Here is an 11,966-nt window from a genome sequence, read left to right as displayed (position 1 = left end):
TCTGTGAGGGAGGGTTAGGCTGACAGAGAGTGACTTTCCCCAAAGTCACCCAGTAAGTTTCTCATAGTAAATGGGAAAATGAACCTCCCCCACTCAGCCTAGTCCCAACACACTAACTATGCTATGCTGAATTTCATCATAATGTGAATTAAAATGCAGAGTTATGAGTGCAGAAGACACTTTGGAGACCCTCCTCGGGTAGAGATGGGAATTGTCTCTCTTGTAAGGATAGTCTAAGTACTTGTTCCACAGATAGAGGGAACTCATAATCACCTCAGCGGAAGCTCAAGTTGAAACCTTTGGCAATGTAAGACTTTTAAAAGCTGGAAGCAGGCGCGTGTAGGCCACAGCTATGAAAACGGGGGCCAAGGCCCAAATGACATGTTAGGATTTGTAATGTGCGATCTGGGTTCCAACCTGCCTCTGATTCTTGCATCGGGAGTGGGGGAACTTGTTTTGAATCGGGACCGCTGCACAGGGGGAAGAGTTTCAGCCTCCCCCACACCGTTTTCATGATCTAGAATGACCCCTGGGGGGGTCCTATTTGCCTTGGGTTACCAACCTCCAGGTGGGGGCTGTAGTTCTTCCAGAATTTCAGTGGATCTCCAAACTACAGAGATCAGTTCCCCTTGAGGAAATGGCTCATTTGGAAGGCAGAATATATGGAATCAAATCCTTGCTGAGCTCCCTCCCCTCCCCTAATTCCCCAGGCACCACTCCCATATCTCCAGGAATTTCCCAGGCTGGAGTTGGCAACCTATTTCTGTTCCTCCCAGCTCTTTTTTTTTTTAAACCCCACTCCTCTGACAATTGTCCAAAGGTGGAAAATTAGCCAGTTGACAAACTTATTCAGGACTGGAAAAAGAAACATTTTTTCACACAGTGAACTTGTGGAACTCATAGCCACAGGAGGATAGGTGGCAGACAGTGCCTGGTAGCCATGATGGCTAAATGGAACACTCATGTCCAGAGGAGGTATACCTCAGAATGCAAGTTGCTGGAGAAGGAACATCAGGGTAAGTCTTTGGTCTGTGGGCATTCTGGAGCATCTAGATGGCTACCGTGGGAAACAGGATGCTGAACTAGATGGATCATCTGCTTAATCCAGCAGGGCTCCACTTATGTTCACTGAGGGGGCATCAAAGCACAGTTCTTGCTTCGTATCTTTTCCTCATCCTGACGGAAATTCAACTGCACAAGTGGTTCCACAGGCAGAAGAAAGTTCTTTCACACAGCTAAACTGCACGAGTATTGTCTACATTCTCTTACTTCATTTTTCTATTCAGTGCTCTCTGAATCCTCAGCCTCCCTGTATAAACAAGGACTATATATTGTCCAATTTCGATATATAGACAAGGGCAAGTCAACGAATCTAAACATTTTTTTGCTGATTATAAATCTGTTGTGTGACTGATGAAGCAATTCAAATTGCACAATACTGAAACATCTTTTCTAAGATTGAAATATGAAATATAAAACACACACAATTTTTTAAAAACTAACATTGTATTAAAAGAAAAAGACACCCTAAAAGGTTTATCATTCACTTTTATAACACACCATAATCCAAAATTTCACTAAATAAGCCATTTGTTTTGCCTTTGATTTAGAGCCTCAGAAAGTTAGATCCTGTCAGTCAGTCAACTCAAATTTTAACTAAATAAGTTACTCTATTTATTACTTTATTCATACCCTGCCCTTCTTCCCAATGGGGACCCAAAGCAGCTAACATTTTCTCCTCTCCATTTTATCCTCACAACAACCCTGTGAGGTAGGTTAAGTTGAGAATGTGTGATGGCTTATGGCATCGTATGAATTCAAACCTGGTCCTCTTAGATCCTAGTCCAACACTCTAACCACTATGCAATGCAGTCCCTGAGTAAATCTAATTAAATTATCAATTGAAGTAACTGAAACCTGCAGCCTTTGATTTAGCTGAGATAGAACATTACTAAAACATGTTCTTTCAAGGAAAAAAAGCACTCCATAAAACCAGGCACAGCTGAAATGACTGGGAAAGAGTTGTGTAAATAAATTGACTTGGTCAAATCTCGACACAATGGCAATCAGGGGTTGAGGGGAACTCGTGGGGGGCCCACTGCCATGATGAGCCAGGCCTCTGAAATTCTGCAGCAGGCCCACACAAGATTCCCATGGGCTGTTTCAGGCCTGCAATGTTTTAATATTCTCCTGCCCCGCTACATAACTTCCCATCCCCCATGTCTCCTCTGCTATTTCCCACACAAAAGGAATTTCATTTATTTCCGTGTTCTGTAGAGGAGGGACCTGTAACTGCCTTTTCTTTCCACATCTGCAATATTCTCCCCAATTCAAGCAGGCAAGACCTACGTAGAGCAACAGACAGCAATTGCGCGTGTATGTATGCATGTGTTCATGCATGCACAAGAAACAAAAGAATTCTTAAGTCTAGCAATGGTTTACTGCTAGTGTTTTGGGTAAGGAATTCCCCAATTCAGCTAGGATCACTTTGGGCTGTTTGCTGTTACTCAAACCAACCAACTTTACAAGTTCTGAGGGTCAACCACTGTGAACGCTGCCCTGAGCTTTGTGGGAGTTTTTATGCTTGAAGTACATTGCAATTTTATATAATGCTTCCCTTCATAAATACCCTATGAGATATTTATTTTTCTTCATTTACACCTCACCACAGGAAGATGGCATGGCGGAGCCCGATCCTGTCGCAAGCTAAGCAGGGTTAGTCCTTGGATGGGTGACCACCCAGGAAGCCTGCAGAGGCAAGCCATGGCAAACCACCTCTGCTTCTCACTTGCCTTGAAAGCCCCCTGATGGGGTCACCAGAAGTCAGCTGTGACTTGCTGGCCTCCGCATATGCACACGCGCACACACACCCCTCTCACCTTTCTCCCCAATGAGGACCCAAAGCCGCGTAGGTTATTCTCCTCTCCAACACGCTTAACTAGAATGGGGGAGAAGTGGACCAGTAAGACAGCTTGGGCGTGTGTGTGATGGCCAGAGCAAGGGGCAAAGCCCAAGTATAGTGGTTAGAGCAGAGGCCAGCCCTGACGGCTGAAGAAAGCGGCGGGTGGGGCTTGTGCCTGCATCCAGAGAGGAGGGTTCGGGGCCTGGCGCTGAAGCCGGGCAGGGTCTGTGACCCAAAACACTTGGGCGCTCGGTTAGAGTTTGGGGATGGGACCCGTCCCGTCTGCTCCTCTTCCCCAGCCGCCGCTGCGCTTCCTTTCTGCCGGCCTCCCGGTCGACTCTCTCCCCGTGGCAGGGGCTCAAGTCTGCGCCTTAGAAGGGGGAAGGCGGGGAGTGGGGAAGCCAGAGACGCGGCTCCTCCCCATCCCACCCTGGCTGGGGAAGGAAGGGAAGGGAAGCGACGGGGCCCCCTCGCTCGCCTGTCAGAGCGCCGGACGCGAGCCGCGCGGGAGGACTGGGGCTTGCACCATGCTGCTGCTGGGGCTGCTGCTGCCGCTGCTCTTGGCTCGGCCCCTGCCGGGCGGCGCGCAAGAGCCCGAGGCGGCGTGCGGCCCGGACGGCTGCTACGCCGTCTACTTCCAGCGCCGCGGCTTCCTCGACGCCTGGCGCAGCTGCCGGGAGCTGGGCGGCGACCTGGCCACGGTGAAGCACCACGATGAGGCCGCCCAGGTGGCCGAGCTGCTGCGGGGCAGCGTCGGGGCCCGGGTGGAGCGCAGCCCGCGGCTCTTCTGGATCGGTCTGCAGCGCCAGCCCCGCCAGTGCTTCCCGCTGCGGCCTCTGCGGGGCTTCACGTGGACCACGGGCGAGCAGGACACCTTCTACACCAACTGGGCTCGGCCGGCCGGCGAGGCGGGCGGCGGCAGCTGCGGGGCTGCGCGCTGCGTGGTCCTGGACGACCAGCAAGGCCAGTGGCTGGAGGGCTCGTGCACCGTGCCGGTGGACGGCTACCTGTGCCGCTTCACCTTCCAGGGCATGTGCCCGGGCCTGGACGAAGAAGGCGGGCCGGTCACCTACACCACCCCTTTTGGGCCGGTCGGCAGCAGCCTGCGCTATGTGCCCTTCGGCACGGTGGCGGCCGTGACGTGCGGCGGGGCCGTGCCGGCTGTTTCGGTGCTGTGCATGCAGAAGGACGACGGCACGGTGGGCTGGTCCAAAGAGGCGCCCCTCTGCCGGGAGCACGTCTACCAACACAGCTGGTGCGAGGGCGACAACGGCGGCTGCCAGCAGCTGTGCCTGGACGAGGGACCCGGCTACTCGTGCGAGTGCCACAGCGGCTACCTCCTGATGCCCGACGGGCACTCCTGCGCGCCCAGCGACGCCTGCCAGGGCCAGCACTGCCAGTTCGAGTGCGTGCCGGACGAGGAGGGCGGCTACCAGTGCCAGTGCCCGGAGGGCTATGAGCTGAGCAGCGACGACCACCACTGCGAGGACCTCGACGAGTGCGCGGAGGCGCCCTGCGAGCATCAGTGCGAGAACACCGAGGGCTCCTATCTGTGCCGCTGCCACCTGGGCTTCAGCCCGTCGGAGGACGAGCCGGGCCACTGCACCGACACCGACGAATGCCAGATCCCCGGCGTGTGTCAGCAGATGTGCGTCAACTACGTGGGAGGCTTCGAGTGCTACTGTACCGAAGGCTACGACTTGGAACCCGACGGCATCAGCTGCAGCCCCGTGGCCCAGGCGCCCGCGCTGGCCACTGCCCAAAGCCACCAAGGCGGCGGTTTCCTCCAGCACTTCGGGGGCGGCCACGGATGGCCCCCCGAGATCCACGACCACGCGGATCATGGCCTGGCCCTGGCCGACCACTTCCCAGTCTTCCGGGACTTCGGGCTGGCCTTCCCCACAGATGCCTCCCTGGCTGTCACTGTTCCTCCCAAACCCAGCACTGCCCCCTCAGTGTCCCACTCTCCTCCCTCAGGGCAAGAGCCCTCCCCGCCAGAGGGTGCCAGTCCTCCCAACCCCACAAGTGGTTCCTCCCCACCTTCTGCCACCGGCACCTCCAATGCCACCCAGGCAGTCGTCCGACGAAACTCGCCCAGTGATTCTGCAGCCACAGAGCCCCCATTGCCATTGTTCACCCAGGTCCCCACAGCCTCTGCCCCCTTGCCCCCTCCAGCCCTGGGGGACGCTGTGATAGGGGGAGTCCGAGCACTGCTCCCAGCCACCCCCAGCCCGACCCCAGGCCAAGGGGAGCAGACGCGCCGGCGGCGGGATGACCGATGGCTGCTGGTGGCCTTGCTGGTGCCCATGTGTGTCTTCATAGTCATCATGCTGGCGCTGGGTATTGTCTATTGCACCCGCTGTGGGGCTCAAGCCAAGAGCCGGAGCATCACGCAGTGTTACCGGTGGGTCAGCAGCTCGGCAACCAAGGGGGGAGCTCCACCGGCCTCCAGGCCTGCCCAGCCAGCCACTTGCCGAACCAGCGTCTGAGCCCCTGCTTGGCAGGCTCAGGTGGCACCTGGAGAGCCGGCCCAACAGACTTCATTCCTCTCCCCAGGCAGGGAAGCAGAAACCACCAGCCGGGGCTGGGAGGCAGGTCTGCCTGGGGCAGTACAAGCAGGAACGCTGCTGGCCGGCACAAAGAGGCCAGAAACAGGACCAGGCCTCTCCTTGAGCCCGTTGGGGTTCTCCTAATGTAGGACTCCTAATGTAGCCAGGCTGCTCAGAACCTCTGTACCAAAGGGACAGCTGGACCCACCAACACTCCGTAACGGGGACCTTGTGCAAGCTGCACCAGCCAGAAGGAAACTTATCCCTTCTTTGACCAAACCCTGGCTGGAATGGGGCTCACAAGCCATTTGGTTCATGCCATCGCTCCTGTTTTTAACCCCCGCCCCACAGTGATGTCTGTTCCATTCAAGATACTATGGTGGGGGGAGGCTTCGGGGCCCAGTTTTTCTAGTGGATGAGGCAATGCCCATGGGGCTGCTAAAGGGGGGCAGAATGGAGAAGTACGGTGAAGAGATCCAGCGTGCCAGTGCAGGGCTGCATTGATCGTGACTGATGATGTACTTTTCCTTTGTGGGGGAATTGTTCTCTGTCTCCCCCTCCCCATTTTTTTGTGTGTGTGTGTCCAATAAAGGGACTGGCGCCTCACCCCGGTTGGAATGAGAGAAGAATCTTAGCTCAGTGGGAGACTGTGATCTCCCCCCCCCATGCATTTAGGGGGTCGAAACCCTGGCTTTACCTTCTGAGGAAAATGGAATGCGGGATGGGGGAGTGGTGGCCCTGCCTCAGAAGGAGTCAGAGGGGAGAAGGGTGCTGATAGCCAGATCTCTCTTTTTTTCACTGGGAAGTGGAGCTGGGAACTCCAGGGCCCGCTTCCAGCTCTTTGAGGCCCATGAGGACTAGCTGGCTTGAATAAAGGGGGGGGGAGATGAAGAGATTGGGGGGGCACTTGGTGGGAAGGGATCCACTCACAGTCCTGTTCCATTTGTGGCACAGAGCGGAATGGCTTAGTGAGAAAAGCCTTCTAATCCTCTCAGAAACTGGGAAGCATGTCGGGGCAGGGGGGGGGAAGGATGTGTAGTAGGTTTGTGGGTGGTGTGGAAACAGGCCTGGGGGACTGAGAGCATCCAGAGCAAGGGAAATGTGTCTATCTTTGTGGCTAGCCTCTGTAATTTCAAGATGATTAAAGGCCTGGAGTTCCGGAAACTACAACCACTGACCCAGCTGCCCCCCAAGACGTTTACCACCAAGTCACCCCTCTGCTTGGCCTTGTCTGTAGTTACCCTTTTGAAAGGGAGATTCATAGCCTCCTCGGCCGTGGTGCCTGCAGGATGACGTATTAGAAGCCAGTGGAAATCAGAGAATCCAAATGTGGCAGACAATGGGGAACAGGAGTGCTGGGTGTAGTAAGAGTCTGCCACAGCTTTGCAAATTTACTAAAGCGACTACATTAAAGGATTCTTTTTGGTAGCTTGCTGGGAGGATCGGGTCCAGAGATGTTCAAGGATTGAAGTCTTAATAGAAACCATATTTGGTACCATGAAAGCCTCCCCCCATCCCTGCCCTTATCTCAAAGGTGACTGACTGAGATTAGTCAGCGGTGAAGGGAAATCACTCTGTTTATGTCTTGAGGCACTTTACTTTTCTGGACTTGGCACTAGAAATGGGTTCCAGGGCTCTAATTAATGCCCCCCGCCCCGCATGCTGGGGAGGACTGGCCGGTGCTTGCTGGCGAAAAGCTTGCCAGAACTGAAATCAGAACAAATGCAAAGCCCAAGTTCTTTTCTGCCCCCCACCATCCCATCACCCCCAACATTATTGCTAGGTGCTCCCCCTTCCTTTCCCCTGGTCTCTCATGAGTCAACCCAAGCAGAGTTCTGGCTCTGACTTGTACTGAAGGGTGTGGTGACACCCTGGCACCCTGCCTAGAGGGGGGGGGTTGCTATGGGGTACCCCTGCAAAGCCTGGAAGATTAACTCTTTGCTGTCCTGCAGGGAGCTACCAGTTTGGTTATCTGGAAGCTGTTGCTGGCTAGATAGAGGAAAGGGGGGGGAAGGGCCCAACGAGTTTGCAAAATGTCACCAGAGCCACTCCAGTTAACTGTGCTCAGTTTCACAGCTAGTCAAAGTTCAAAAGTTTTAAAAAGTTTTTTATGTGTGCGCATGGTGGGGAGGTGGCTTTCACAGCATTCCCATATTGCTCCTCCATGCACACATCCCTGCCTTTAAGCAAAATGTGGTACAGAAAGCTGTCTGCTTCCTTCCCCCAGAACATACTTCCCAGACAAATCCAAAGTTGGAACTGGGTTAAAGTGGGAAATAATTGGGGGTGGGCTGTAGCTGATCATTTCCACCCTTTTTAGAAGCAGAAAGGCCTTGATAGGAAGGTGGGTGTGTTGAGTGAGGCACAGAAAGAGTTAATATCAGCTTAAGGAATTTGAGCTTTCTGCAGAGTTTTAACAAGGAACAGATGGGGTGGCATCTGCAGGACAGGATGGGCTGCCCCCTCCCCACGCAACCCTTGTCCCAGTGCCCCCCTGTAGATCCTTCTTCAGGCCCACCCTAATAGGGTTGCCTCCTCTTCTCCTTACAAAGATTCCGTGAGTTTAGCAGCTGTGCAGCAGGCAGAAATGCAATAGGTAGAGTTTTGCCTCCAACATGAGGAGATAATGCACCAGTTGCATTTCTGCTGGTTGTGCAGCACAGGAGCCCTGCAAGAGCTCAAATTCCAGAAATAAAGGGTGAGATTTCTTCCTGATGACGAAAACTTATTCCAGATATGCAATGGAGTTTAGAGAATGGATGTATGCTTGTGTAGGAGGTTGAGATTTAATTACTTTGTGGTGGTAAAGGAAAGGTCTTCTGCACAGGCTTGGAGCCACTCCATTGTTACATTTCATGTTCCACAGCTGAGCTCTGAAAATATGGCTCAATGGTAGAGCATTTGCTTTGCATGCAGAAGGTTCCAGGTTCCATTCTCGGCATCCTGAGTTTTAAAAGTTATCAAGTTAATAGGTGATGTGAAATACCTCGACCAGAGAGCTGCTGCCTGCCAGAGTAGAGAATACTGATCTCGATAGCCCAACTTTCTGACTCTGTGGAAGGCAGATTCATGTGTTCAGCTGTGAAGGGGAAGGGAACAGAGAACTAACATCTTTTCTGAGTATTACTCAGTGCCTGCTTTCTAAAATCAGAGATGCCATCTCTCAAAGCTGCCTGGAAGTTACGTACTGTTTATTTGTATTTATACCCCGCTTTTCTCCCCAGTGGAAACACAAAGTGGCTTGCAATATTGTTCTTCCTGCCTCTAGCAGTGGAAAAGAGCAAGAGTCCAATAGCACCTATAAGACTAACAAAATTTGTGGTATGGTATGAGCTTTCGTGCTTATCCCCTATCACAAATTTTTGTAAGTCTTATTGGTGCTACTGGACCACTGCTTTTCCACTGCTACAGACAAACACAGCTACCCACCTTGATCTGTCTCCCTGCCTCTAGTTCATCCTCGCACAAACAACCCTGTGAGGTAGGATAGGCTGAGAGAGAGCAACTTGCCCAAGGTCACCCTGTGAGTTTCCATGGCAGTGTGGATGCAAACTTGTGTCTCCCAGTTCCTAGTCTGACACTCTATCCAGTACCACCACACTTGCTCTGCAGGGCCTGATTCTTAATCCTACATACGGTGGCGAGGGAAAGTTTTCTATACATGCTCAGAGGCACAACTATAATACCCTGCATCTTCTAAAGTTGAACCCTAGCTCTTAAGACAGGCTCAAAGGCAATGTCCTGGTGATGCTCTATTCAAATGGGGCAGAAAAGGAACAGTTCTCTGAGGCCCTTTAACACATCAGCGCCCAGGAAACTTGCAAGGAAATACATGTACCACACTCTGAAATAAGTGTTTTGACATTGTCACAAGGCATCCTGGTCAGCATGCCCTTGATCAGGGATTTAACAGGGACACCCTCAGTGACGTAGTTGCTAAGATGAATGTTAAGAGAAAACTCCCGTGTATCAAAGTTCCTCCTTAACAGAAAACCAGCATAGCAAGCTCACCTTTCTCCAGCTGTGCTAGTTTGCATGAAACTTTTAAAGCAGTGGGAATCCAACAACTGCAGACAGATTCTCCTGCCTGTATGAATCAGACTCAGTTTCCCCTCTGTCGTGTTTCTCTTTCCATCCAGCATCAAGCCACAATTGTAGCTCACGCAAAAGTTGGAACAGTCAATTGAGGTTTTCAAATTCTTTGGAATTCTGAATGGTGAAATTTCGGTTTTGATGGATGCTTTAAAAAGCATCCTTAATCTTAAAAGTATTATCAACACATTTTAAAGGGATAATGTTAAGCATTAAACGTTTTTCTAAAATTCCTTGATGTAATAATTGGAATTTATTTTTAAAAATCAGATTTAGCAGCATATGCATTTAAATATTTGCAAGCCATTTTGAGTGACATTTGGGGTTGATGGGATCACAAAATTTATTTAATCAAATGTAGTCAGAGTAAGTCATGCCCACTTCGGAGCCGCACTGGTCCTCCATCATATGACACCCTCATCAGTTTCTGAAACAACAATGCCGGGGCCTATTTTCAATGTCAAGTCCTTGCATAAATGAAGTAATCCCAAGGAAGTGTTCCTCTGGGCATCTACAGAGTGCTTGGAATACAACCATAACACTGAGGGCGCATTTGATAAAGAAATGGTGTGGAAGGATCCAGATGCACATGAAGTGGTGGAGGGAGGCAGAAAACCACTTTCAGCAACTCCTAGAAGAATGCAACTTGCTGATTCTACCCTACTCTGGTGGTCTTGGGTTCAAGTATTCCCCCTCCCCCACTGTTCTCAAAGTGAGGCTAGTAATTCTAGCTAGTCGTGTCATCTAAGAATTGAGAGGATAGGAAATATCATATGTGAATTACAAAAACGTGCCTGTGAGCATGTGTAGAGCACCCTCGGCTCATCTACCCGTTAAACCCTGCAATCTCTCATGAGATTAAGAGCCAGGCAGTCCACAAGTTCCAGGGAGTGCCCTCCAAGTGGGCAGACGTGCCCAGCACCTCTTATTTTGTAAAACTGATTAATGAATGAGAATTTTTTCCAGTGCTTGAGAAATCCCATTTTTGCAGCTGCAGATGACCCCCACCCCCTTTTACTGCTGCTTCCTCTCCTCTCTCCACTGGGGGGTCTCTTTGTTTGTCTAATGTAGGTGGGGGGGATCTTTCCTCCATATAACGAAACTGGAAAGTGTTAAAGACCTTTAGCTTTACTGCCTTAACAAACACACACAGTGCTTGGGTGGGAAATTCACCATTTGGGCCACACACAAGAAAAGGCCACGAGAGAGCCAGGAATGGGGTGGGCGGGTGATACTTGGGAACCTGGGACACCAGGGTTCCTTTCTTGAGTCGAGGAACAGCAGTGAGCTTGAGCCATTCAAAGGACTGTATTGTCTGTCGATAGAATGTTTGCTAAGCTGCTCTCCAGAGTTCTCTTTGCAGATCTGAAAGGAGTGTAGTGTAGTAATTAGAAGAGTGTATAGTTTTAAAAATGGGTGTGTGTGTGTGTAAACTAGACACTCTTCAGGTGTGGGAGAGAATAACGAGGTTGAATAACGAGGTTGGCAGAGTTCTTGCACCTTTATTTACTGCAGACTGGGCAGAAATTCAACCGGTGGAGCAATCTCTCACCTAGACAACAGTGCTGAATTTCTGCTTGCCCCACAGTTGTGAAAGGCACTAAATATAAGTGGTTAGAGTGCTATGTGCCAGGAGACTACTTAGAAAGCAGTCCAATGCTGAGTGTGGTCATGGATCCAGTGGTTAGAGCACAGCAGGTCCATTTCCTCCTGAGTTGTGTTTCCCAAGCAGGGTGGGGGCAGACTTCAGTGTATTGCTGGCTGTTCTCTCTGGCCTGGGTTGTTGTGAGGTCAGGAACGCTCAGTCCCTTCTGCAGACAGCCGGGTTGTTAATGAGGAGGGTTGTCTCCACCCAAATGGCAAGCTTGGGGGACTGAATTACAGGGAGCCCAGCCGGGGAAGAGGGGGGGGGGGGTAGGAAAGGACACTTGATCTGTTTTTTCTCATCCTGTTCTTCTAAAAGCCTCCTCCACAATTCAGTTTAACTTTTTTTTTTGCAAGACTCTGGCTCCAGGCTTCTTGGGTATATGAAGACATTGGTGGCAAGAGTTCTCACATGCACCTCTGACCAACTATATCCCACTCCCCTCAAGAGATCTTCCGGCCAGCAGAAGACAAACAATCTGTGCATGCTCAGAGCACTTTTCTGTGCAGTGCTTAGAGAACTGTTGTGGGAAGTGGAGCCCCCATCCCACATAGAAACATGGGGAAAGATGGGGCACCTGGGCTGTGAAAACGGCCCTGATCTCACATCTATGTCATTGGCAGGTTACCAGAGGATAGCAAGATGTGCAGGTCTAAAGCAGGCTCTTATTGGACTAAAACTAGTATCAAATGTTACAGTACTCTTTTGCAACTAAGTAAGAGGACGTGCCTTGCACTCTGTAGATGGATCACACCCCTCTCTCACATCCTCCTCCACC

At 51.4% G+C, this 11,966-nt stretch overlaps 1 protein-coding gene across 1 annotated transcript; it reads left to right on the top strand.

Annotated features, from left to right (window-relative positions):
* The first annotated feature begins 3,370 nt into the window (after positions 1-3,370).
* Positions 3,371-6,057, top strand: CD248 (CD248 molecule). Its single transcript, XM_054980393.1, has one exon. The coding sequence runs from the start codon at positions 3,430-3,432 to the stop codon at positions 5,389-5,391; it is 1,962 nt and encodes a 653-aa protein (XP_054836368.1). The 5' UTR covers positions 3,371-3,429; the 3' UTR covers positions 5,392-6,057.
* The last annotated feature ends 5,909 nt before the right edge of the window (positions 6,058-11,966 follow it).

Source organism: Eublepharis macularius, chromosome 1 (genome assembly GCF_028583425.1).
Source record: "Eublepharis macularius isolate TG4126 chromosome 1, MPM_Emac_v1.0, whole genome shotgun sequence".
Taxonomy (NCBI): Eukaryota; Metazoa; Chordata; class Lepidosauria; order Squamata; family Eublepharidae; genus Eublepharis; species Eublepharis macularius.
This window is presented reverse-complemented; position numbering and strand designations above follow the sequence as displayed.